The following is a 27362-nucleotide window of genomic DNA, read 5'->3' as shown; positions in this document are numbered from 1 at the left end:
AAGGCCAAGGGCAAGGGGCCAGGCGGGCACTCACCAGAGATCTTGGACTGCTGGCTGGCGTAGCTGGAGTTGCGGGAGTGGCCGGAGTGGAACACCTCCTCGGGGCTGGAGAGGTTCTGGTCCGGCTCCTCTGGCACCCCTGGAAGCCGGGTAGGGGCAGGGGTTACCAGTGTGCCCGCCCTCGCCCTTGCTCCTCCTCTCACTGAGTGTGGGTGGGGGGGTGGGGGGGGGAGAGCACATTATGTATTTCCATTTAAGAGACTGAAAAGCTGAGGTCCAGGGAAGCAGCAACCTGCCCTGGGCTGCAGGTCACCACTCGAACCCCGGGCCATGCGTTCATTCCACAAATATCTATCTGTTGGGGACGTCCTCCACGCTGGGCGCTCTACCGGGTGCTGGGAACAGGAGACGTGGTGTCATAGGCACCAGTGGTGGGAAAGAAGTATGTTGAACAAAAATGACCCACGATTAACCACAACTGGCTAATGGCGCAGAGTAGGGAGCGTGTCGGGGAGGGGGGGGTCTGACCCAGTCTGGAATCAGGGAAGGCTTCTCTGAGGAGGTGGCCTTAATGCGAAACCTTCAGGATGCGTGGAAGGGAGCAAGCCAGAAGGAAGCAGCATCAGGGGAAGGGCCTTCTAGACAGAGGGAACGGCATAAGCAAAGGCCCTGAGGCTTGAATGGGCTTGGGTCTGTGTAGCTGGAGTGGAGTAAATAAGGGGGTGCAGAAGGCGGGGAACACACTTTCAGGCAGTGACAGCAGGAGATTCCAGGGAACCAGGCAGGGTCTGCCCAGCGCTCCATGAGTAACCCCCCCCCCCCCCCCCCCCCCCCACACAGGAAGCAAGGACTCATCCATCCTCTCTTCGGAGATGAGCACACCCAGGCCATAGGATGGACCCCAGGCCTGCCTGTGTCCCCACCCAAAGCCACATGGCTTTTCAAGTCAGCAGGTTCTCCGCATCTGAGGGGTTGCAGAAGAGGGAGAACGAGAGGCAGAAAACCAGCTATAGAGGCCTGTGGGGGCTCAAATCCCACCCCCCGTGGGAGAGGCACCTCTTCTACTTTGCACAAAAGGCCCCATATTTGCTGGAGTGGCCTGGTCCCCAGATCTCTCCTCTGGGGACCCCCACCCTGAAGCTGGAGAGAGCAATGGAGCTGGCGAGCCCCCATTCCTGCATGCAGCCCCCAGCTCTGGGCCACACTAGGCTGGGTGTGCAGGAAAAACGGGAGTGGAGGGAAGCTGGCCCTTGGGGTCAGAGGGTCCCTCACTGCTCCCATCCCCTGGGGGCAGAATCACCCAGCAAACAGGGCCTGAGGCCCTGTACCCTAATTGCTCTTGCGGCACCAATCAGGGCCGCCGCGTGCCGCCTTGCTTACTGATCAGCTAAGGGGCAGTCCTCCTCCCAGCCCTGAGCTCACCCCCAGGGAAGGGGTGCAGAGGCCAAGGCTCATGCTCGGAGGGGCCTGCTTCACCCCGCACAGCACCCAGGGTTGGGGGGTGGTGCAGGCTGGAGCCTTCTCTCCTGGTATCACCTCCCCTTCTTAATTGCCACACTGATTCCTCTGGGGATTCAAGCTCATTTGCATTTTTCATAATATTAGTAATAACGATAATTTAACAAAACACGTGCTGGGAAATAGAGGACACACTAGGGGCCAGGCAAGGCACGCACGTACGTTTGCTCAGTTCATCCCCAGAGCAACCTAAGATGTGATTGCTACTGCTGATCCCATTTTGCAGAGGAGGACGCTGAGACCTGGAGAGGCAAAACGGCCAGTCAAGGTCACGCAGCCAGTCACAGAGCAGGAGCTCGCAGGACATCCCTCTGCCAGGAACACTGCACACCACACCCCAGATTCAGCTCAAATGACACCCCTTCAGGGAGCTTTCCCCGGTCGTCCCCAGGCGGACACCTTCTGTGTCTCTCTGACACCTCTCGTCACAGCTGTAGGTGGACATGCATTTGACATATTTATTGTCTCATTGACACCCGTCTCTCCTGCTAGGCCAGGGACCCGGTTAGTCTCGGTCCAGGGCGCTGCTGTGGTCCTGGGGCCACGCACAGAGCCCAGATCACAGGAGGGGCTCAGACGCCTGCCTAATGGAAGCATGGGTGGGTACACGCCATCCCACTAGCCTTCCCTCCTCGGCAAGCATCCCCCTTGGGACCTAGCGATATGGGGAGGTAAAAGCCTTCGGCCGTGGGAGGGGTAGGGAGGGCAGGCGAGGAACAGTACCTGAGCTGAGGATGGTGGGCCGCGCCTTGGGTGGCCGGGACCCTGTCAGGGAGTTGGTGCCACTGCCACCGCTGCTGGTCCCGCCACCCTTACACGTCAGCTGCAGGGAGGAATCCTGGCCTGGGATGGAGATGGACTTGGCAGTGGACGGCGGCCTTGGAAAGACAGATGGGTGTGACCGGAGTGCCCCACTTTGGGGTCGGAGAAGACAGGGGAACCCAAGAGCCCGGGGGAGGGGACAGTCCCTCGTCCCCCCTCCCCGTGTCCAGGACAGAGCCCCCACCACTCCGGCGCCCTGTACCAGCACTCACGTCTTGAAGCAGGGGTCTCCAGAGAGCAGGAACATTCCAATGGTGACCTGTGCAAAAGCCGGAGGAATCAGCCACGCCCCATCCACCCCCCCACCCAGGCGCCCGGCCTCCCTGTGGCCTCCCTGCTCTGGCTTCAGATGCGCTTGGACTCTGATCCTATCTCTGTCCCTTGCTGGCCCTGGCGAAGCCACCAAACTTCAGTGAAGCCCAGTTTCGTCGTGCAGAGGACAAAACTGATCCTAACGCCTACCTCGTGGAATAGTGGAGAGGACGCTGGGCGCCTGGACGGGGTGAGTGAGGAGGGAACGTCAGCTACTGTCATTGCAAAACCACAAACAGACTGTGAGGCCCTCAAGGGAGGAGCCGCAGACACTCTCTATCCTCTGCGCCCCTCGCAGCCCTCAGAGCAGGTGAGCAGGTGGGAGGGAAGCTCTCGATGCCTACGCGGTGGGGAGGGGTTCACAGATTCCAACACAGAGGGCAGGAGCTTGTGAAAGTTTGTTGAATAAAGTAAAGCAGGAAGCCATTAGAAATGTAACATCCACTCGGGCAAAGATTTTGGCAATGGTCTAAACAGGGCAAGGTTTGGGTCCCCAGATCAGGGCTGGGGCGGAGCGACAGGCAGAGGGGTGATGGGGTGGGAAAGAGGTGCTCAGGTCACAGGGACACCTCTGACAAAAATGTTGACCACTGGGGTGAGGCTTTGTTTTTAATGGATTGTTTCATTTGGCCATGATAGCAACCCACAAAGTACGTGATGGCCCCAAGCTGTAGACGAGGGAACTGAGACTCAGACTCAGGGGAAGGGACTGCTCAAGGCCCTGCAGACAGGATGTGGGGGAGATGGCCTTGAACTGGAGGCCACCTGCCCCTGGGGCCTTGATCTGGCCTGAGGATGCACTGGGCCACTGGGGCAAGGCTGAAAGGGCTTGGCTCTCACAACAACTAGCCTGGACCTTTTCAGGTGCCTCTGGTTTCTTTGGCAAAAGGCCCAGGACGCCCCAGAGCCCTTGCCTGCCACCTCTTGCCCGGCTCTGCCAGGCATAACACGCTCCCGCTGGGCCAGCTCGCAGAGGTGTGGTTACAACAAGACTGTTTTCTCAGCCAGGTGGAAGGGTGTGGGGACGAGGAAGAGAGGCATGCTGGCAGTGGATGCCCAGATATCTCTGTCCCAAGAGGCCAAAGAGGCAGCTGCCTGGGGGGGAGGGTGATGCCCCGGCTGGAAGCCTTCCCGTGGCTGGGCCCTCTGAGCAGCTGCCCGGCTCTGCCAGGTCCGGGGATGGCAGTCCATCTGCTCACTGATGCTCTGGGAGCTCAGGCTGCCTCATAACGTGTGGGCAGTGGTTAGGAGCTGGACCGCAGGCTCAAGTGGCAGCTCTGCTTGTGACCCAGGCGGATGATCTAACCTCTGCGCCTCAGCCCCCTGCGGTGCAAAACTGGGGCCAATAATAGATACCACACCCCACGGGGCTGTTGTCAGAAACCACGAGATAACGGGTGGTAAGCACTCAGCCACGCTGAGCTCACCGAAAGTGCTCACCAAGGCATTAAAGAGACTATTGGGCCCCTGACCCTGATTATGGATGGGGAAACTGAGGCCAGTGCCTGAGTCAGGCTTTCGATGGTGCTTTCCTGACCCCAGGGCCCACGTCTTTCCTAGTGTCTCTCACTGCCTGTCTGGGGTGAGAACCTGTATTCTTAACAACCGTTCAGGGGACTCTGACAAGGAGCACGTTTGCCCCCGCCCCTTGGTGGGAGGGGGTGGATGGGGCAGCAGAGCCCTGGTACCTTGAGGATGGAGTTGTCCTGTCGGGTGTTCTTTGTGTCGTATCCCTCCAGCAGGCAGCAGCGCACTGTGGAGCCCGAGCCTGCAAACTCCGCCAGGTTCAAGTCGGCAAAGCCCAGCTGTGGGGACAGAGGAGAGGGTGGGAGGCTGAGGGGAGTGCGGGCGCATGGCTGGCAGCCCAAGGGTTAGCTTGGCAAGGTGGGATGGGGAGGGGAGGCAGAGCCCTCGGGCCCGCCCCACGGCCCAGAATGACTGTTGCATAACCGGCACCCAAGGACAGAGGCCCGGGCTGGCGGCTCCAACGTGGCAAAGCCAGGAGCTCACATCCCTGAGCTGCACAAAGCACCCTTTGTGCCGTGTCCCAGCGTGCACCAGGGCAGCGCCCGAGATGAAAGGACATTGTTGTCTGTGACACAGACGCATTGTTCCCTGGGAAACAAGGCCGTGCTGTGGGAGCCACCAGGCCAGCGGACAGGAGGGGAGGGAAGGCCCGTGGGAACTTGGCGTTGGGCTGCAAGCGTGGAGGGCACTGCAGGGTGAGCAGGAGACCCTGGCGGGAGCTGGAGTGAGGGGCTGGTGGGAACTCCCAGCTGCTCCTGCGATGCAGAAGGGAGCAAGGGATGCGGAGGGAAGCGAGAAAGTGTGAGAACATGGTGTATGAGCTGAGAAGGCCTCCTGGGTGGAAGCCAAGTCTGCCAGACCTGGAGGTTGAGGTTGGGGGGATGCTGGGCTTGGCGACCTGGAAGACGAACCAAGCCAATCAGGGACATTTATTGAGCACCTGCTGCATGCAAGTCTCTACTGCAGAGCTTAGGGCACATGCTTCAGACAAGGAAACTAAGGTTCAGAGCGGGGAAGTGACTTGCTCAGGGGCTCACACACCTTAACTGGCAGAGCCAGAGCTGACATTAGGCCTGATCAGCGTCAAGCCTCACCACCTTTCTGGGCCTCAGCTTCCTCCTCTGATTAAGGGGAGCTGAGCCTGTGGTGGAGGTTTGATTAAAGAACGGAAGGGAAGGGCCTGGCAGGTCTGACATGTGACATAGCAGGTGTGTGGGGGGAGGGGGAGGAGGTGGGACTTCCGGCTGTTGGCTGGCAGTTTCTCTCCTGGCTGTCCTTCACCCACATGCATCAACAGGAGGAGAAATCTCCACTCCGGAAGCATCTTCCACAGCCCGGTTCTAGCCACCCTGCCCTCTGCTTCTGGAGAGGGCATCAGCGCCCCGGCCAAGACGGAGTACAAGGCCTGGTCCACTGAGCTTCCTGGGCTCTGGTCGGTGGGAAGGAACACGCCCTGCGCAGCACCTCCCTCGGGCTCTCCACGCAGAGTGAGGTGAGGCAGAGGCATGTCCCCTCTGGACTGACTGAGCCCATCCCCTGCTGCCGGGCGCCTCCCCAGGCCGCAGAGGGTGGGCGAGAGTCCCCACGAGAAGGGGGCTTAGGGCAGAGCAGGCTGACTCAAAGCCAGAGGTAACCCTTCCAGAGCCGTCTTCCCCCACCTTCCCCAGTGGAAAAGGTTTTAATGCGTAGGCCTGAACTGTCTGTGGGCACAGGGAAAGCCCGGCAACCACACAGATGTGCAACAGCGGGGCCTGGCCGAGCCCTCTTCACCCAGCCAAACGATGGGCCCCGCCGCTGTTAGACAGCAAAAGGAAATTTGTGATGACAGAAAAACATGCCCATGATGTATTGGTAAGTAAAAAACCAAGTTGCAGAATCTGTTTAGAACAAGTCCCTCTTGTGAATTTAAATATCATATCACCTGCATGTGTGCAAGTACACACATAGGGTGAGCCTTGTATGATCCTCTAAGCCATATGCACACGTTTTATTCAAGGCTCTGGACATATATTTCACGCATTTTTTTTTTCTTAAAAGGTCTGGAGGGCTTCCCTGGTGGCGCAGTGGTTGAGAGTCCGCCTGCCGATGCAGGGGACACGGGTTCATGCCCCGGTCCGGGAAGATCCCACATGCCGCGGAGCAGCTGGGCCCGTGAGCCATGGCCGCTGGACCTGCGCGTCTGGAGCCTGTGCTCCGCAACGGGAGAGGCCACAACAGTGAGAGGCCGCGTACCACAAAAAAAAAAAAGGTCTGGAAAGACCCTAACAAATCAAAATGGTGGAGTCTGAGGAGGAGGCCTAGAGAGAACTAGGGTGGAAACCACCCTTTCACTCTGAAAACCTCTGTCCCATTTGTGCTGCAACAAACATCCACTGCCTTTATGTTAAGTGAAAAGACTATCAATAAAGATATTTCAAAAAAATAGGGACTTCCCTGGTGGTGTAGAGGTTAAGAATCCGCCTGCCAATGAAGGGGACACGGGTTCGAGCCCCGGTCCGGGAAGATCCCACATGCCGAGGAGCAACTAAGCCTGTGCACCACAACTACTGAGCCTGCCCTCTAGAGCCCATGAGCCACAGCTCCTGAGCCCGCGCGCCTACAGCCCGTGCTCCGCAACAAGAGAAGCCACCGCAACGAGAAGCCTGCGCACCGCAACGAAGAGTAGCCCCCGCTCACCGCAACTAAAGAATGCCCGCATGCAGCAACGAAGACCCAACACAGCCAAAAATAAATTTAAAAAAAAAAAAGATATTTCAAAAAAATAATACATCTCATGGAGGGCACGGCGTCTTCTGTTTGGGGCAAGAGACGCAGCTGGAGGTTAGTCTAGGAGCTTCTCTCATGCCTGTCCCATCCACCCATCCCGTCCCACCCCACCGCCCCTTCACATGGCCCCGCTTACCTTGGAGTAAGCCTTCCCACCTTTCAGCTCCTGCATGGGAAACAGACAAAGGCAGCAGGATGACTAGGGGATGCCAGGGACCTCATGGGTCTCCCCAGTCCACCCCATCCCCCAATCTGACTCCCAGGGAAGGGGGACAAGAAAAGGGGTTGACTGACTCACTCAGGGCATGGGCCTAAAGCCAGCAGCCCAGTGGCCCTACCAGCGCCCCCTGGCCTCTCACCTTGCGCACCGACACACGGAAGATGCAGGGGTCCAGCAGGCCGGTGGCCGGGTTGGCACTCATCTTACACACGAAGGTGAACCTCTTCCGCCACCGCACACAGTTCTCTTGCACCTCCTCCCTGCAGGTCAGAGGGACAGTGAGTGCAAGGGTGCAGGGTCCACTTTTAGGGACGTGAGGGCCCTGCTACCTTTGGGACGGGGAGGGAAACTCTCACTTTTCACTTTGTATCACAAAGTGACTGTATTTTCATAACAAGAATCTGCTTGTGTACGTGTTATAAAAAAAACAACAAAAACATAAAAATAAAAAATGAAAAAACACAAGGCGAGGGTGAGATCAGGCTGGGGGCAGCTGTCTGTTTCCAGCACTGCCTGTCCCACCCCCAACCTTGCTCTGGGGTCTCGGGTAGCTCCTTCGTCTGCCATTACCTCCCTCCAGCTGGACGGCCACTGGCCATCTCAAGTGAGCCTCACAACGGTGCTCCCAGGATGGACTCCCGGCCCTTTTTACAGATGAAGAAACTGAGGCTAGATAAACTGCCCAGTCCTGCCCAGCCAGGAAACAGCTGGCCCTCAGCCCAGTGCCGCCTGGCTCCAGAGCCCCCTTCTTCACCAGCAATAATAACAATGATAATAATAACAACAACAACAACAGCTAACGCTCATACGGTACTTCTGTGCGCCAGGCACCACCCAAAGCACTTCACAAAACCAGCTGCCACAGGAGCCTTCTCCAAGTGCTGGCGATCCAAGGTCACGCACCGTCTGGGGCAGCTGCTACCCGTAGTCCAAGCCCACGTTCAAAGAAACCGGGAGCTCTAGGGCTAAGACCCCGGCCCGAGGCCCACCACTGGCAGAGCAGAACAGGGACTTGAACCCCGGCAGCCTGGCTCTGGTGCCACGTGCTCAACCCTCCCCGCTGGGTCAGGGCAGGGTCGGGGAGGGGGTGCTGGCTTTCCAGCCCCTGGAGCGCCTCCTGGACCTGAGGAGCACGACCAAGCCCACCAATTCAGCACCCCCCCCCCCACTGGGGAGGCGCCCTGTGCCCTGGGGGTGAGTGGGAGCCAGTGCGAGCAGTCCACCGAGCCTCTCCAGCTGCCTCAGGGGCCGGTGGGCCCCGGGGGTGGCAGCGGCACATGGTGGAAATGAGCCCCCCTGCCACGGCAGGACGCGCTCAGGAAGGGAGGGGCAGGCGTACAAGACATGATCTCCAGCCTCATCCCACCTAACAGGAACGGCGAGTGGACAGCTGAGGAAGTAACCGCTCCACACCCTGGAGACCGGAGGGGCTCGGGTTAATGGCCAGACGGGGGCCGGTGGGTGGAGGGTCAGCACAGGTTGAGCATCTCCTGAACACGGGCTGGCCTCCTTCTCACGGCAACCCTGGAAGGAGACTCTGTGCCACCCCTTCTACAGCTGAGGGCACTGAGGCTCCCGGAGACCACCCAAGGTCACACCCCCAGGGATGGACGAAGCAGGATCTGAACTCAGGACGGTCCAACTGCAGAGTCAGAGTGCTCAGCCATCACCGTGGTTCACGGGTCAGGGGCTCGGGAAAGCCTGGCAGACAGAACCCCCTGGGGTTGTGGAGCCAGCAGCGCCCTGATCTGCACCCGAGGCGTCTACCCATGTCTCTGAGTCCCAAGCATGTGCCAGGTGCTGGATGCTGTGCTGGACTTGATTCACAGACTGACATCTGACAGTCACCCCACTGATGACTCAGTGTCACCAGGACAGGGTGGGGGAAGGGGTGAGTCAGGGAAGGTGACTGGCTGCAGGGAGGTGGCATTCAGGCTCAGACCCGAATGAAGAGGGGGGAGTAGCAAGCGGGGGAGACGGTTCCTGGCAGAGGGGATCGCATGAGTGAGGAACAAACATACTCTTGGTTTCTCAGCCGACGAAAGCGCCGGAGCCAAGCCTCTATGAGGAGCTCCCTCCTAGCCCCACAAGTCTTTGAGGATGGGACCAAGGCTTCCCCACATCCTGCCAGGGCTGTGACAAGCAGCAACAGGACTCCGTCGGGCAGACCTGGGCTCGCAGCCTCACGCTCACTGTGCAACTTGGGCTGGGGCCAATCACCAAAATGCTCTGACCTTGTTAGGAAGGTGAGCTCCAGCAACCCCCGCAGACTGGGGACAAACAGAAAAGGTCAGGGCTAGAGATGAGGGGGAGGAAGAGAGAGCTCCCAACCCGCCAGTGGACATGGGCAGGGACCCTCAAGAAGCAGGTGCCAAAGGAGGAGTGGGAACGCTGGGCTGGAGCATCATCTGACCCAGCCTCATTCATTCATTCAAATAATTGAGCACCAGTCGTGTGCCAGTCCCTGTTCTATGCACTGGGGCCACAGCAATGACTAGCTTACATTTTGCTGGGAGTGGGAAGGAAGAACGAAAACTACCTCTTTTGGCAGATGACTTAATCTCGTATGTAGAAAATCCTAAGGAATCCAGTAAAAAAACTATTAGAATACATGAGTTCAGCCAGGTTGCAATATACAAAAATCAGTTATTTCTACATACAGTACTAGTGAACATCCACAATGAAATGAAGAAAACAATTTCATTTACAATAGTATCAAAAAGAATAAATTTAACAAAAGAAGTACAAAACGTATACTCTGGAAAACTACAAACTACATTGCTGAAAGAAATTCAAGAAGATCTAAATAAATGGAAAGACATCCCACAGTCGTGGACTGAAATATTTAATATTGTTAAAATGATAATACTCCCGGGCTTCCCCGGTGGCACAGTGGTTAAGAATCCGCCTGCCAATGCAGGGGACACGGGTTCGAGCCCCGGTCCGGGAAGATCCCACATGCCGCGGAGCAACTAAGTCCGTGAGTCCCAACTACCGAGCCTGCGCTCTAGAGCCTGCGAGCCACAGCTACTGAGCCCACGTGCTACAACGACTGAAGCCCATGCGCCTAGAGCCCGTGCTCCGCAACAAGAGAAGCCACCGCAATGAGAAGCCCATGCACAGCAACGAAGAACAGCCCCTGCTTGCTGCAACTAGAGAAAGCCTGCATGCAGCAACGAAGATCCAACACAGCCACAAGGAAAAAAAAAAAAAAAAAAGATGATAATACACCCAAATTGATCTAAAAATTCAATATGATCCCTATCAAAATCTCGGCTGGCTTCTCTGCAGAAAATTGACAAGTTGATCCTAAATCTTAGAAGTTCAAAGGACCAGAATAATCAAAACAATCTAGAGAAAGTAGAATATAATAAGGGATTCACATGTCTTGAATGCAGAACTTCTACAAAGCTACAATAATCAAGAAAGAGTGGTTCTGGCATAAGGATAGACACATAGATCAACAGAATAGAATTGAGAGTCCAGAAGTAAACCTTCACATTTATGGTCAGTTAATTTTCAACAAGGGTGCCAATGGGGGAAGGAACAGCCTTTTTAACAAACGTTGCTGGGACAGCTAGATATTCACGTGCAAAAGAATAAAGCAGGACTCATTTCTCATACCGTATACGATAAGTAATTCATAAGTTTAAGAGCTGAAACTATTAAATTCTTAGAAGAAAACATAGGGGTAACTCTTCATGATCTGGTATTAGGCAACAGTTTCTTAGATATGACACCAAAAGTACAAGCAACAAAAGAAAAATATAGATATTTTGAACTTCATAAAAATTTTTAAATTTTGTGATTCAAAGAACACCATCAAAATAGTGAAGACGGGCTTCCCTGGTGGCGCAGTGGTTGAGAGTCCACCTGCCGATGAGGGCGACACGGGTTTGCGCCCCGGTCTGAGAAGATCCCACATGCCGTGGAGCGGCTGGGCCCGTGAGCCATGGCCGCTGAGCCTGCGCATCTAGAGCCTGTGCTCCACAACGGGAGAGGCCACACAGTGAGAGGCCCGCGTACCGCAAAATAAATAAATAAATAAATAAATAAATAGCGAAGACAACCCACAGAATGAAAGAAAATATTTGCAAATCATATATATGAGACTTGTAGCTAGAATATATAGAGCACTCACAACTCAATAATAAAGACAAACAACCCAATTTAAAAATTGGTAAATGATCTGAACAGACATTTCTCCAAAAAAGATATATAAATGGCCAATGAGCACATGAGAAGATGCTCAACATCATTAACTATCAGAGAAACACAAATCAAAACTATATAACAAGTTACCACTTCACACCCACTAAAATGGCTATAATCAAGACAGATAATAAGTGTTGATGAGGATGGGGAGAAATTGGAACCCTCGCGCACTGCCGGTAGGAACGCAAACTGGTGCAGCTGCTTTGGAAAACCGTCTGGCAGTTCCTCAAAAGGTTAACCATAGAGTTACCATATGACTCAGCAATTCTACTCCTAGGTATATACCCAACAGAAATGAAGCATATGCCCACACAAAAACTTGTACACAAATGTACGCAGCAGCATTATTCATAATAGCCAAAAAGTGAAAGCAACCCAGATGTCCATCAACTGGTGAATGGATAAATAAAATGTGGTATATCCATACAATGGAATAGTATTCAGCAATCAAAAGAAACTGAGCACCTAAACATGCTACAATGTGAATTAACCTTGAAAACATTATGCTAAGTGAAAGAAGCCAGTCACAAAGAACTATACATTGTATGATTCCATTTCTATGAAATGCCCAGAATAGGCAAACCCATAAGAGACAGAAAGACTGATGATTGCCAGGGGATGGGGGAGCTGGGAAAAAATGGGAACGACTGCTAATGGGTATGGAGTTTCTTTTTGGGGTGATGAAAATGTCCTAAAATTGACTGTGGTGATGGTCACACAACTCTGTGAATATACTAAAAACTCCCAAACTGTACACTTTTTTTAAAAAAATTTATTTTATTTTTGTTGCGTCTTTGCTGCTGCACACGGGCTTTCTCTAGTTGCGGCGAGCGGGGACTACTCTTCGTCGCGGTGCACGGGCTTCTCATTGCAGTGGCTTCTCTTGTTGCGGAGCGCGGGCTCTAGGCGCGCGGGCTTCAGTAGTTGTGGCGTGCAGGCTCAGTAGTTGTGGCTTGTGGGCTCTAGAGCGCAGGTTCAGTAGTTGTGGCGTACGGGCTTAGTTGCTCTGCGGCATGTGGGATCTTTCCGGACCAGGGCTTGAACTCATGTCCCCTGCGTTGGCAGGCGGATTCTTAACTACTGTGCCACCACGGAAGCCCCCAAATTGTACACTTTAAATGGGTGAATTGTGTGGTCTGTGAATTACGTCTTAATAAAGCTGTTACCAAAACGAAAACATGGTAGTTCAAATAAAGAGAGAAAAATGGAGAACACAGAACAAGGAAGGTGGGTAGGGAGTACTGGATAGAGATGAGAAGGTGGGGGCTGCTACTTTGGGCAGGTGGTTAGGGAAAGCCCTTTGGCAGTGACGTCTGAGCAAGGTCTGGAGTGAAGTGAGGATGTGGGCTGAGCAAAGACTGGGGGAAGAGCTGTCCTGATGCACGAACAGCAAGTGCAAAGGCCCTGAGGTAGAAACAAGCTTGGCAAGTGGAGAAGCAGCATGGGGGCCAGCGGCTGAATGGGACTAGGGAGGGGAGCAGAGGGGACGAGGTTGTCGAGGGAACAGGGGTAGGTCATGCTGGACCATGGTGAGAACTTTGAATCTTCCTCTGACAGTGCATCTGTCTCGCCATTATGGATTCCGGTTTTAGGCAGAGGCTGAAAGCAGCCCTGAGGAGGTGAATGGAAGGGTGAAACGAGCAGAATGCTTCCCAAGCAGCCGAAGGACCAAGCCTGAAAGCAGGGAAAGCTAGGGGCCGGCCAGGGCTCCCATGTGGACCCTCAGATCTCCGCCCACCCCCTCCACTTGCTCAAGCCAGCCAGGAGTTGGAAGCAGCTGCTGGAGCCTGAGGAGGAAGCTCACAGTGCTGGGCGTGTTGAAACACCCAGAAGAATTAGGATTAGTGTCTGGGAACAAAAGCCGATATCGAATTGTGGGCTCTCTCCCTTCCCCTTTGTGAGTCTGCCATGGGAACACCCGGCCAGGAAGCCTGCTTGACCGTGGTTCCTGCAGGCCTGGCCAGAGAAAGCCATGCGGAGCCCTCCCAGGCTCAGGTAACAGGCTGTTTCCTCTCCCGCTGTGGGAAGGTGGGCAAGGGCAGGGCTCACGGGATCAGCCCTGGACCTCCCTCATGTTTCCACAGGGCTCTAAACACACGCTCTTAAATGCCACCACTCCCATGGGAAGAAGCTCAGAGCCTCGCCCTGGCCCACCCAGGAGGTCACAGCAAGGATAAAAACAAACACCCCAGCAGTGGCCATTCCCTGTGGGCCTACTGTGTGCTGCCTGGAACTCCTGAATGCTGCAGGTTGGGTGTTATCATGGCCCACTTTACAGATGAGGAAAATGAGGCTCAGAAAGGCCGAGAAACTCACTCACAGCTACAGGGTGGTGAGGAGAAGAGGCCGGTCTTGACTCCAGGCCCATCTGTGTCCAGAGCCAGAGATGGCACAGCCCGGACTCAGCCCTGCAGCCGCCTCCAGAGCCCTCTGAAGAGAGGGAGCTGGGCACCCTCAGTCAGGTGGTATAGGGTCTCAGGCACAGGGCAGGGCTAATGGGGGGAGATGAAAGATGAGCACAGGCTCAGGGGTCGGGGTGAGGGGGCATTCATTAAAAAAAGACAGAAATTAAGATGCCAAGCAGGGGACCACGAGCCCCAGGGGGGAGCTTGCCAGGCCAGGTTTGAGGGAATCTCAGGGGATGGATTCATTCAAAAACCTTTTACTAAGCACTTATTAGGTGCCAGGTACTATTGAAGGCCCTAGGGACATAAATAGTGAACAAAACAGAAATTCCTGCCTTCAAGGGGCTTATAATCTGGCAGCAGGAAGGAGACAGACAAAATAAAGCAAAAACACAAGATGGTGGTAAATGCTATGGAGGAAAAAGGAACAGGGAAGGAGGCAGGCAGTGCCTGGGTTGGGGGTGCTTGAGGGAAAGATGGCCAGGGAAGGTGTTAATGGGAAGGTGACATCTGAGCAAAGAGCCGAAGGGGGTGAGAGAGTGACCCACACAGACGCCTGGGGGAAGAGCAGTCCCGGCATGAGGAACAGTCAGTGCAAAGGCCCTGAGGTGGGAATATGCCTGACATGTTTAAGAAGGCACGAGGAGAGGCTTAGGAGGGGCTTCCCTGGTGGCGCAGTCATTAAGAATCCGCCTGCCAACGCAGGGTTCGAGCCCTGGTCCGGGAAGATCCCACATGCCGCGGGGCAACTAAGCCCGTGCACCACGACTACTGAGCCTACGGTCTAGAGCTCACGAGCCACAACTACTGAGCCCGCGCGCCACAACTACCGAAGTCTGTGCGCCTAGAGCCCGTGCTCCGCAACAAGAGAAGCCACCGCAATGAAAAGCCCGCACGCCACAACAAAGAATAGCCCCTGCTCACCGCAACTAGAGAAAGCCCGCGCGCAGCAACGAAGACCCAAAGCGGCCAAAAATATATATAAATAAATAAATTTGCTAAAAAAAGAAGGCACGAGGAGGCTAGAGGCCAAAAAGCCACCCCAGGAACAGCAAAGGCCCACTGCAGCGCTGCCAAGAGCCCTGAAGGGTGACCGGGATCCTGAGAGCTGAGCACTGCTTGGCACCAGCCATGACCTCGACGGACTGCGGCCCCGGGGGCAGGGACAGGGCCTGTGTGGGAAACGTGGGTCTCTGCGTACATTCCCCAACTCCCCAGGTGCAGTGAGCCAGAAAGAGGAAGAGCGTGAAAAAATTACAACGAATGAGCATCTCTGACGAAACATAAAGAAGATGCTCATTAAGAACACACAGGACTGTGCATCCGCCCCCCACCCCAACCCCCGCTTGCCCTGCTAATGTGGCTCAGGATGTGCTGAGAACTGAAATGTAAAGATGATGGCACCAAGCCCAAAGAGGACACCGTCCAGAGCCCTGGACTCGGGGCTCCCAAGCCGAGCGGCTTGCTCCACCTGCAAAGGGGCAGGAGGAGACAATGGCTGAAGGAAGGAGGGAGCTCGGAGCGGGTCTGGCTAAGGTAGGGTGAAGAACCGTTCGCAGGGCCACTGTCTTTGTGTCTGTCCAAGAACTGTTTCTGTAATTGGACGTGAAATTGAAAAATGAGAAAAGGGTGTGAGGTTAGAAGAGCTGGTCAAAAGCAAAGGGATTTGAATGCCCATCTGCCTGATTCAAGGCCTGGGCCCACACTCACCCTCCCGGCAGGACCGGGCGCCCCTTGGTAAGAGATGAAGATGGCCTCCCTAGCCTGGGGTTTCAGGGCTTGAGTCCCCAGCTCCATGCTGCCAGGGATAGGTAATTACAGAGACTGGGTTTTCAGGGGAGTTTCGTTTTTAGCTTTAAGATACACAATTAGATGTCCAAATCCCAGAGAGGCAGGGCGAGCCCTCTCCACCCACCACAGCCCGCTGGCAGAATTTGGCTCTTTCTGGGTTGTCCTGAAATAGAGCAGAGCATCCTACCAGGCTGGTGTCTCCCTCGGAGCTCCCCTGGCCCCAGATCCCGACCAGGGCCTCTGTGATGCATCCACAAAGCCTCACTGTGGACGCCGGCTCGGTGCCAGGCCCACGTGGGTGTGGGGACACAACGGGAGCAGACCTCCTCAGGAGCCCCCGGCTGAGTGGGGAGACAGACTCACACAAAAAGCAACTGACAACTGCCGCCAGCCTCCAAGGAAGTGGAAGGGGCTGCGAGGAAGCGGAACAGACTGGGGGCCTGACTTGGTCGGGGCAGTGACGCCATAGCTGGGACCTCTAGGCTGCGGTTGGCTGGGTGAAGACGCGGGGAGATGGCCCGGGTGGTGGGAAGACCCAGAAGGAAGGAGGTGGCTCTCAGGAAGAGGCAAGAGAAGGCCGGGGGGAGGGGGGTAATCAGGCAGGTGAGGGTAGGGCTGCATGAGTGACCCGGAGGCTCACCACCGGGAGCCTGGACTTCATCTGTGAAAGGGTGACACTGCCCACCGCGTGGGGCTGTCGCATGACCCTGCGGTGCCGTGTCCAGCTCCTTTCTCCACTGCTCACCCAGAGAGGCAATGTAAAGAATTCTACCGGCACGATGGGTGTGTAGTAGCCACATCTTTCTAGCACCTGCCCTACCATGTGTCAGTGACTCACAAAGGCAGCTGGCCGCCGTCGGGGCCCCACACAGATGGCACCTATCTGCCACCACTGCCTCCCCACAGCTCAAGACAGAGCTGCACAGAACGGGCCCCTCGCTCTAGAACACTCGCTCCTGCCTCCCAGGCTCATCTTTAATTAATCAACAGTAAAACCCAGTCCTGTTCGTTGAGCTTGTTCTACAGGACATGTGCTTTATAGACATGAGCAACTACCACAATCCTAGGAGGTATGTGCCATTATCATTCCCATTTTACAGATGAAGAAACTGAGGTCCAGAGAAGGGCAGAACAAGCCCAAGCAAGGTTGGACAGAACAATAGGGCTGGATGCTGACCCAAGGCCACACCTTCACCTCTTCCCCATGTTGGTTCCCTTCAGAAGCAGGAAGGTAAGTGGACACCTGGGAGGAGGGAATGCTTCTTCTCAGGGCCCCAACAACTCAAGATGCCTCAAAGGCTGTGAAGAGCAGCAGACCAGGTTGAAGTGAGCCACCATCCTCGGCCTCTCAGATGGGGAAGTTTGGGACTCCCAGCAAAAGGCCACTCCAGCGTCCGGGTTCCATGGTTCCCCGAGGGTGGCTCACTGCCACATCCCTATCACCTGGCCCAGACCAGCCTCACTGCCCAGGAAATGCAGCAAGATCTCAGAGCTTTAGCACCCCCCAGTCTCCATCACGCAGGCGATGAGGGGGCAATTCCATGGGAGCCACCTCCTGGCCACAGGCTGCCCACGGCCCGCAGGGTCCTCACAGACAGGGACCATCTGGGGCCCCTCTCCGGAGTCGGAGTGAAGGCACAGCCAGCAGTGGTCTCAGAGCAGGAAGTTGAGAGAAGGGAAACCGGGCTATCAGTGGGGAGCCACGGAAGGGCTCCAGCCTGACCCACCCTCAGCCCCTCACCTCCCCAGCAGCCTGGCTGCAAGTACTCATGTGCACACCTGTCTGGTCACCACCGTACACCCAGCACAGAGCTTGCCTGGCAGGGGGCAGCTCAACTGTGGCCACTACCTACGGGTGGGGGTGGTGAGGCCTGGGAGGACAGAGCTTCTCAGCCTCAAGTCAACACTGAAAATTCCGTGGCTTGTCACAAATGGAGATTCCCAGGCCCTGCCAGAACTAGACTCCGTTATGGCAGGGTTTCTCAACCCCGGCACTACTGACATTTTAAGCCAGTCTGGACTTTATGGGGGGTGTCCTGTGCATTACGGGATGTTTGGCAGCATCCTGCCAGTAGCACAACTCCAGCTGTGACAACCCAAAATGTCTCCAGATATTGCCAGCTGTCCGGGGGCAAAGTCACCCCTGGTTGAGAACCACTGCTGCAGGCCTTGGACCGGACTTTTTAAACAAGCTCCCAGGTGATTCTGAGGCAGGAGCTGGGCACCTGGCTAAGCGAGGGCATATCCATGAGCACTGAGTAGGACCCCAGGGACTCCCAGCCCCACTGCCCTCCTGTGTTCCTGAAAGGGCTGGTCCTCGGATTCCTCCCCTTCTGCCCCCATGATGAGAGATAACCAGGGCAAGGCTCCATCGCACGAATCCCTCCCCGCTGGGCCGGCAGTCACAACATCCAGCCTGCACCTCCTCAGCCACACCCGCTCCGTGATCTCCCTGACCTTGGTCCTTGGCCGGGTCCCTGGAAGAACGTGCAGTCACAGTGATGCAGTCACAGTGATGCAATCAAAGTTCCCGGCTGATGAAACCCAGCCCAGCCTGGGAAAGGCGAGAGTCTAATAAGGAAACAATTTAAATTGACAACATCTGCCTGTGCTTCCCTGAAGAGAAGAGAGTACAGCCGCCTGGGGAGGGGCCCACCCCGGGGACCAGGCAAGGCATCTGTCCAGGGGCTGCAGGGCGGTAGAGCCTCCATTCCAGTGACGTGGCCAACGTGGCCGCCCAGCAGCATCTGGCCCCTGCCAGGAACTCAGGGCTGCACGCAGGGGAAGCAGCTTGTTGCAGTTCTGACACAGCCAGCCCCTCCTCCTGTGACACGACGAGGCAGCAAGAAGTTCCTAGAAGTCAAGCCACTCGGGCTTGGTGGAGGGGCATCGGTGTTAGGAGTGAGGACTCTGGAGTCAGAGGCACCTGCGTTCCACTCCTGCTACTCACCAGCCCGGTAACCTGGAACTGCATCAAATAACCCAAAGTGGGCAGACGCTGGCTTCCCCATTTTACAGACACAGGCACGCTGCCTCCCTGGCTCTGCCTTCGCAGAGGTGCCTGCACCCAGAGGCAGGCTCTGCAGGCAGCTCGAGCTTCCCTATCACTCAGGCGAACGTGTGGGCATGCTATTCTCAACTGAGGCACACAGCCCAAGAGGAGGGCAGGCCATCGAAAGGAATCCGGAATGAACTGCTGGCTTTGACCAAGTGCTGGTCCAAACCCAGGCACCTGGGCGAAGGTGCCCCATCACCAAATGTGGCCCAGCCTGGCTCCTGTTTCCCGGGTCCCCTTCTGTGTGCCAGGTGCTGCTCAAGCACGTACCCTCCGCAGACACGGTCAGCACCCACTTCGCAGATGAGCAGATGGACACTCAGGGAGTCCGCAGGTCACTCAAGAGGTGAGGGGTGAACTGCACCTCCAAGCCCTACCTCAGGAGCCCACTGCCCACCCCCGCCCTGCAGGACTGCTGGGAAGATGCTCTAAGATAGAAAAGCTGTTCTCAGGGGACAGCAGCAGCCGTCAGTGTCCCTGCGCCTTGTGGGCTGAACCTTCACGAGTCTCAATACCAGGGAAGAGGCGGCCTTGAGACCAGTCTTGTCCTAAAGGAGGGGTGGTCATGAGGTCAAAGTGTACGGTCAGTGGGGCATGGCACTGGGCCAAACTCGTCAAGACCTGCTGGTGTTGGGGACCAAGCCTGGTCAATCCAGGGTCGAAGGGAGAGTGGGGAAATGTTCCTATAAAAGTCCATAAGGTCAGCTTCCTGCCTCCTGAGCATTTCCTACTTATCGGGCACTGAACTGAGAGCTCTCCCTGCCTGACCTCCTGGAGTTTACACCCCAAGCCTGGGAGGTAGCTACCATCATCCCCATGTCGCAGGCAGGGAAACTGAGATTCAGAGCACAGAAGCCACCGACCCCAGGTCTGGCTGGGAGAGGGCCGTGATCTGATCTGAACCCATAGCTGTCTGACCTCAGAATCTTAAACTGGGCCTAGGCCCTAGAAATTCAAAGCAAGAAGCCGCAGCTGGGCTATAGTAGCTACGTTCCCTCCTCCGTTCCAGAACCCACAACTGTAAAACACGGAACTGTGGGGTTGGCTGTGCACAGGGAGTTTCCCTTCCTGAGCCCCTGAGATCCCCAGCGGGACCACTCACTCACACGCAAGGGTACAGGAGGCAGATAGGCTGGGGACCAAGGCCAGGATCTGCCACTCACTGGACAGGACCTCTCTGGGCCTCAGTCACTGCCCTGCCCTGTCTCACGGGTTTGCTAAAAGGCCTAATGAGAGAACAGGGCCTGGCACATACCCAGAGGACACTCACACTGAAAGGGGGACATGGCCGCTACCATCGAAAGTAACTCTGAGATAGACGGTCCAGCAGGAAGCCAGGGCCCTGATGCAGGTCCCACTTCCCCACCCCAGGACCATGGATCAGGACATTTCCCCAGACCTTGAACCTGGCTGGGACGTCCTGGGAGGTGGACAGGCAGGTAGCCCAGGCATACTCAGGCCGCTCCTGGCTGACTCACGCCTGGGTGGTGTTTGAATCACCCAAGGGAGGGAAGAAACAGGAGGGAGGTATCCCCATCCCCGGAGCCCAGTTCCTTGAATAGCTGGACTCAAGTGAGTCACAGGGATGTCCCTGTCCTCTGAACCCCTACCCAACCCCATAGCCTTTCCCGAAAGCACCCTCCCCACAGCGACTGCAGACAAATTACTTCCTCTTCTGGACATGGGTCTTATTAATGGTGAAAATGAAAGGAGGCTTCCATGTCCCAGAGCGCAGGGGTCCTGGAGGCAGGGCCTTTGTTTCACTCACTGCTGCTTCCCATGTCCTAAGGATGGCACCTGGTACATGGGAGGTGCTCAGTAAGCCTCTGATGACTAAATTAGTGATATTCACAGCACTGCTCCCAATAAGGGCCACCCTAGACCTTCTTGCACTGATATTTCCACCTCTAGGAAAGGGGCCTCCAGCTGTGGTCAGGTCACGTTCTCCAGCCCTCTGTAGTCACTGAGGGGTCAGAGGTCATCACCATCTCTGGATCTGCCCCCACGTGTTCCCACTGCTCCACACCGCATTCCCCACGGCTCCCTGGACTTCTGAGGTGACCGAGGAATAATCAGGGACCACTCAGCCAGAGTCACGTCTCCTCACAAAACCAGCACAGACTAAGACCTGCTTTGCTGGCCATCTTCAGCAGCTCTCTGAGATTCCAACCACAAGACAAAGGGCTCGGGGTCAGGTGGAACCAGGAGGCCCTGACTCACCAATCTCCACCTCCTGCCCAGACAGCTGATTCTCCTGCAGACTCATGGACTGACCCTGGGCTAATCGCTGCCCCTGCCATTCACTTAGTCCACACACATTAACTGAGCACCTACTACGAGCCAGGCCTGAGTGGGACACTGGGAAACAAACCTGGGCCTTGGTCTTGTCTGCATCCAAAAGGGGCATGGCCATTCTCACCGAGGTCCATGTGATTCCTCTTTAGCCAACAGGAAACCCTTAGGAGGTGCTGGAGCCCTGGGTCAGGCCTTCTGTCGCATTCAGGGAGAGTACCCAGTCAAAGGCCCATCCCCAAAGACAGCGGTCAGGGCCAGAGCAGGCAGGAGTGGCTGATGCCTCCCCTCCCGCACCGTGCTCAGCACTTCTTGGAGAGCTGACGTGTCTAATGGTCTCCCCTGGCTCATGGGCCCAAGGTCAGGGGCCATGGCTGTCTCGGCCAATGCTGGACCCAGTGCCCAGTGCAGGACCAGGGCAGCAGCCTGGCTCGAATCACAAATGTTTGCTGAATGGGTGAAACACAGGAAGAGAGAAGAGAAACAATTAAGGGGAGAGCAGGAGGAAGGTGAACCTTTCCTTCCTGCTCCCACCCCTGGATCCTCTCCAATGATTGCCCTGCATTAATACCAACCACTGCCAGCCTTTCCTGAGCACTTACTCTGTGCCGGGGGCTATGCTGGGTACCTAACGGGGGCGTGGGGGCAGGGGGGTGGTAACCCACTTAATCCAAGCACCAAGAAGGAGCTTATCACCCCATTTCACAGAAGAGGAAAGCGAGGCTCAGAGAGATCCGGTGGTCTGGCAGCCTTGGGAGCCTGCCCTCCTTCTGAACCGCCAAGCCCCACACCCAGCAGCCCCTGCCAGGGTTTGCAAGAGGCAGAAGGAAAATCCCCAGCCAGAGAAGACTGCCGGCAACTGCTGAGTTAAGGTTCATAAGTGATGCTTATTGGGTAGCGACGGTTCAGGCTGCCCTGCCAGAAAGACCCTGGAGAGACCTGAGGACCTCCTCCAGTCTCAGGTGCCCAGCACGACCAAAGGTGTGGGTGTCTCAAGGCCTTTCTCACACAGACACGTGCGCACGTCAGTGCTCGGCTGGCTGGCTCTCAGAGCAGTCCTGTGTAACCAGCCTCCTAGAAGCAGGACTTTACAGGTCCCAGAAGTCCCCTCCAGACATGACTGCCACCCCAATAAAGACAACATCATCCTGACTCGTATCAGGATGGTTTTTTTTTAATCAGAATGCTTTTGAACTTCATATAAACGGCACCGCACAGCATGCTCTTGTGTCTGGCTTCCTTCCCTCGAGGTTGTTTGTGACACTGTCCTTGTCGTGAGTAGCAACGGCTGCTGCGTAGCAGGCTCGAGTTTTGTTTTTAATCATTCCATGATGACAGAGGTGGGAAACCGCTCCTCTCAGCTGACAGCCACCTCCCCTCCTACAATGTGGAGTCCCAAGTGGTCAACCCCATGGCTGCCCCTGGGGGTTCTAAAATACAACTCTGACTCTGATTCACACCCTTCTGTGGATCCCTGGTCAGAGAAGTCCCAGCCCCTCCCTGTGGCCTCCCCCGACCCCGAGCCCCCAGGCCACGAGCTCTTCCCTGCTCAGCACTCTTGCCCTTGCCTCCCTCTGCCCTGTGCTGCTCTTCTCTCCCCTCTCCCCCAACCTAATCACCTACTGTCCCTGGGACGGAGCCCAGCATCCATTCCTGGGCGCGGCACTGCAGGGCAGGGCACTGCGGGGCGGGGCTGGAACCCCGGGAAGCTGCACGGGGGCGGGGGGGGGGCCCACACACAGAAGGTGCGCAGGAACTTGTCCCTGAGGGACTGGGGGTTGGGGAGCCGCAGGTGTGCTGCCTCTGTGGGTCTGCAGAGAGTCCAGCACTCGCTCAGAGGAAGTGGTGGGAAGTAAGGGCGCCTTGCGTGCAAAAAGGGCGCAGACTTCTGCCTTCCCCAGCGCCCTCCCCAGCAGGTTTAGTCTGGTTTCAGCTGCCGGGTGCAGGGCCCTGTGCGAGCAGGTCGCCCTGATCTAGGGAGCCCTCCCGCCTCCACGTAGGAACCCGCACCCCATTTGATGGAGGAGCAAGCCCAGGCTGAGAGGACAAGGCTGTTGGCCATGGTCACAGAGCCAGTGAGTAGCAGCCGAGGTGCCTCCCAGGGCAGGCACCAGCCCCCGCCCCGCCCCATCCCCCTAGGAGCATCCCCACTCCACACACAGGGTCCACCTGACACAACCCATCGGTGCGGCCAGCTGCCTCTCAATCGCAGCCTCTGAGCCCAAGGCAGTGCCCAGCTGCATGGTATGCAGGCGAGGGCTGCTCCTGACACGCGCTGATACCTCCCGCACCAGGGTGGGGAGGGGCTGGGCCCAAGCAACTGGTGGTGACTGGCACTTGGTCCGGCACCATCAGCGCCCACACTGGTTCAGGGCCAAGGGAGAAAAGTTCCAGCCCTGCGCCAGCGCCAACCCTCAGCAGGAAGCCCCAGGAGCGTGATGCAACAGAGGCCACTCCGTGCTAAGACGCTTGGCCCACAGAGGTGTACAAGGCCAAAAGAGGCCAGGAAAGGCCTCCCAGAGGAGGTGGCTCTCAGGCCGAGCAGGAGGTCAGCCAGGTGAAGAAGCGGGGGAAGGGAGCTTGAGGACAAGGCAACTGCAGAAGCAAACAACTAGAAAAGTAAGGTGTGGTAAAAGTCAGGGAGCACCAGGGGCCTGCCACCCACCGAGGGCCCCTGGCTTTCTCCCCTGCTCCCCCGTCCCCCAGCAGTCTGCCCTCTGCCTCACGTGGGGGGGGCGGTCTTCCGCCTGCCAGAGTGGGTCCTAGAACTGGCTGTGCAGAGGGCTCCTTCCCGCAGGCAGAAGCCCCCTACACCCTAGTCCCACCCCACCCCGGGAGCACTCCAGCTCTCACTGGCTCAGAGCCAAGCGCCCCAAGACAGGGCAGGTTCAAGCCAACAGAGACAAGAAAGTGCACAGGCCCCATTGGGGACCCTGAGCTCCAGCGTGACGCCCAGCTCCTTAGACACTAGGTGTGCTCCTCACCTGCTTCCCACCCCTCCGGAAGTAGCCTCTCCCCACAGCACCCCTAGAATCATGAGACAGAGACAGCACCCCAGTCAGTCCTGGCCCACAGGGAAGTTCCAGCTGCCACAGAAGGGCAACTGAGGTGCGCCATCCAGCCCACCACCCTGACTCAGCCAGGGATGGAAGGATGGGCGGCAGCACATCCAGTGCCTCGACCACGTGCCAGGAGCCGAGCTAGACGTTTGACAGGCATTATCTCACTTGGTCCTCCCCAGAACACTGCGAGGCAGACACCAGCAGCCCCTGAGGCTTAGAGACTGAGCCCCTTGCCCAAGGTCAAACAGGTGACAAGAGGCAGAGGACGGGAATGTCCTCCCCAGGCCTGTGCAGGGCAAGCCACCAGCCTGACCAAAGAGGCAGCACGTCCTCCATCGGGGCTCTTTCCTCCCAACTGCGGGCTGGCCACTCCCAGTTGACATCTGGGCAGATGGGGGGTTGGGTGGTTCCAGGCCTGCATTTGAGAGCCATTCCAAGCCCAGGCCACCAAAAGAAGCTCACAGCAGAGACAGAGGGTTTGCAATGACAGTCCTAAGCAGACACCAAGGCCAGGCACAGGCTGGGCAGCTTCAGGCCTCACCAAGGCCACCAACGGCACAGTGTGACCTCGTGGAGAGCCAGAAGGCCCAAGGGAGACAGACCTCACAGAGCACATCTGAGGGCCTGGGGGCAGGTCTGGTAGCCCCAGAACAGAAAGCACTTGCCAGGCCAAGTGGATAATGAAGAGAGACAGCCCTCGCCCTCGCCCCAAATTAGTTCCAGGTCTCGTTCTAAGCAAATCTGATGTCTCTCCCCTGCTCAAACCTTTCCGCGTCTGTCTGATGAGATGAGGATAAATCTATATCGGTTGCCACGGGTGCTATACTGCTCCTCCCAGCAGTGGGCAAGTGACCGCAGGGTCACCACCCAGCAGTCACCAGACTCCACATACTGAGTCCCCAGGCTCGCGAGGCCTGTGAGCAGACATGCTAGCAGCTCTCACGAGGTCCAGGCAGGGCTTCGCGAATGCAAGTCAGGACTCCCAGGTACTGAAGAAGCAGAGCTCAAAAGCATTCGGGGCCCTCCGACACACGGTGTGGTTGCTACTGAGAACCCCTGGCCAGAGCAGCTCCCAGAACAGAGATCAAAGTGAGGAACACGCCTCAGGGAACAGCCCTGGCTCCACAGGGCCAGATCACCTCGGGTCAGGGCTCTGCCAATGCCAGGCTGGCAGGCAGGTGGCAGGGGCTGCCAGGGTGGCACCTGCCAATGGTGTGGCCAGCTGGCGGCAAAGGCTGGGCTCAAGGAGCAGACACCAAGGCCATGCACAGGCTGACCCCGAGGGAGCCCGCAGCTGGCCTGGTGCCACAGCCTGGCTGCTATAGGTGGTCTCTGCAGCCTGCCAGCAAGATTTCTCTCCACAAGCACCTGCCTCTTCAGGCCCAGCCTGTGCACGGAAGGCCTTCCACAGGGGCCCCGGGGAGCAGGCTTGCCGGAGCAAATGAGGGAGGCAGACCACCGTCAGGGATCCAAGGGCATGCAGGGGGTCAGGAGGAGCCCAGAGCAGGCAGCCCACGGAGGAGGCAGCGCAAAGCCCCTTGGGCCACATGCTGCCACGTGACACCGTTGCTCGATCTTCTTATTTAAAAGATTTTTGTTTATGCTGTCAAAAACTCTTAGAGCACTGTATACGGCAACAAAACCCCAGCCGCATTTGGCCACTGTGCACTCTCTGAACTTCCATCTTCCGGCACCTACTAAGTGCTGGGTGTGCTGCCAGGAACTTGAGGACAAGGAAACCCACCTGCCGGCTCTACCCGCCCACCTTCTCACCAGTGTGCCCACTCTTCTCCCTCTGCCTGCCACGGCCCAGCCAGGCCACAACTCCAACTTCCCTTACTGAGTACCGGTGAGGCACCCTGGCATCTTCTCCACCTGGCAGCCAAGAGCCAGCATCCTAATCGGCAAACCGGGCACACTGACCCCCTGCCCGTCGGCTGGACCCCCAAAGCCAGGAACTGTCCAGCCCAGCTACCCCCATCTTCATCTACTGCAGCCAGCCCCATGCTGCCCCTCTCCATACCCCAACCACGCCAGCCCCTTGCCTAGATCACTGACCAAGTGCCTTCCAGCTGGGGGCCTCTGCCTGACCTCTTCCCAAACTCATGGAGCTTATGTTTTCAGGATGGGGCACGTCACTGTGATAGGGAGGGCTTTCCCTTTGGCCCACAAGGCTCCCATGAAGAGTCCCTTCCTCAGGGAAGCCCTTCCTCTGTGATGCCCACAGGCACACTGCCCCCACCCCATGGGGAGCTCCATGGGAGCAAGGCTGTCTGGTCCCGGTCACCTCTGAAAGAAAGTCCAGGGCCAAGAGGGTGCTCGGTAAATGTGGAAAAGGGACCTGCGCCTGCCAGCCTCCTCCCCCTCCTCCCCCTGCCCGCTCCCCACTCGGCCTCCAGAGCTCCCGATCTGTGAAGGGAAGTGGATGCCCTGCCTGCCTTAGGGTCCCACTGCACCTCCACCTCCCTGCACCCTCGGGCCCAAGAGACAGAACTGTGTGTCCATCTCCACACGACCCTCCCTCCACATTAAGATGTGCATGACAGCAGGCCTCGCAGGGCAGCAGATTCAAGTGGCAGCTGCATCCTTTTCCAAGGAGGGAGGGAGAGGGCCTCGGGGAAGTAGAGGCCCAGCCAAGCCTGTGGTGTGTGTGTGCAAAGACCTGGCCTCCCCAGGCCCGGGCACAGGGCCTCCAGCTGCAGAGCTGACCTGTCCAAGGTCTTCTTCATGCCCCCCACAAATCCCAAACATCCCTCGGAGGTCTCCCGTCGCGGCCTGCTCAAGGCCAGGCCCACAGAGAGAAGTCAGTACCTGTATTCTGAGCAGGCATGCCCTCTTTCAAAAGGCTGCCCAAATAAAAACCCCACTGAAGAGACAGTTGAGAATTCAAAGCTGCCAGAAAGAAAGGACGGGTGGGAGCCTGCCCAAGTCACACAGTCTGCTTCTTAGACAGCCTGGCACCCAAGTGCAGAGCAGCAAGAGCCATCGGAGGGGCCCCTCTTCTCTTTCTGGCCCAGCAAAGAGGGGTACTGCACAGCGGGCAGAAGTCGGGGCCAACCAGAGCCCATCCGGCTGTGCCATTAGCTCCTCCTACGAAGTGACCCTGAACAAGTGACTTCTCTGCCCCCAGCCTCAGTTTCCCCATCCACTGGCCAAGGAGGCTCGCTCTGCCTGTCTCCTCCAGAGAGGACCTGCTGTAAGGTAAATCAACGCCTCCCTCTCGCTCCCTCCCGCCACCAGCCACGTGCATGGGGCAGGCCACAGGACCAGTGCCAGCTGGGCACAGAGACCTCTCAGGATGTTTGGGATTCCTCCTGCCTGAAAGACAGATTGGCTCAAGGCTGGAAGCCTGTGCCCAGCCTGCCCTAGGGAGACCA

The 27362-nt window shown here is 57.0% G+C and overlaps 1 protein-coding gene and 1 long non-coding RNA gene across 3 annotated transcripts in view; one reads left to right on the top strand and one right to left on the bottom strand.

Moving 5' to 3' along the window:
- EEIG1 (estrogen-induced osteoclastogenesis regulator 1) overlaps nt 1-27362 on the bottom strand; it is a 36317-nt gene that overhangs the window by 5150 nt on the left and 3805 nt on the right. Inside the window, exons 2-7 of one of the 2 annotated variants that reach the window (XM_027104744.1) lie at nt 7305-7425; nt 7082-7111; nt 4341-4457; nt 2553-2599; nt 2242-2396; nt 35-139 (exon numbers count right to left, since the gene is read on the bottom strand). In XM_027104744.1, the coding sequence (XP_026960545.1) occupies nt 35-139; nt 2242-2396; nt 2553-2599; nt 4341-4457; nt 7082-7111; nt 7305-7425 (575 nt within the window). The remainder of the gene's footprint in view (nt 1-34; nt 140-2241; nt 2397-2552; nt 2600-4340; nt 4458-7081; nt 7112-7304; nt 7426-27362) is intronic. The other variant, XM_027104746.1, reaches the window with a different exon arrangement.
- Nucleotides 5480-6264, top strand: LOC113619660 (uncharacterized). The gene is made up of 3 exons (XR_003432489.1): nt 5480-5671; nt 5892-6030; nt 6217-6264. It is a non-coding gene; the product is annotated as an uncharacterized LOC113619660 (long non-coding RNA).

This window comes from Aethalodelphis obliquidens, unplaced genomic scaffold (assembly GCF_003676395.1).
Source record: "Aethalodelphis obliquidens isolate GAN/ISIS:26980383/991018 unplaced genomic scaffold, ASM367639v1 scaffold7, whole genome shotgun sequence".
NCBI lineage: Eukaryota > Metazoa > Chordata > Mammalia > Artiodactyla > Delphinidae > Aethalodelphis > Aethalodelphis obliquidens.
The sequence above is the reverse complement of the archived record's forward strand: the minus strand, read 5'-3'. Positions and strand labels throughout refer to the sequence as shown.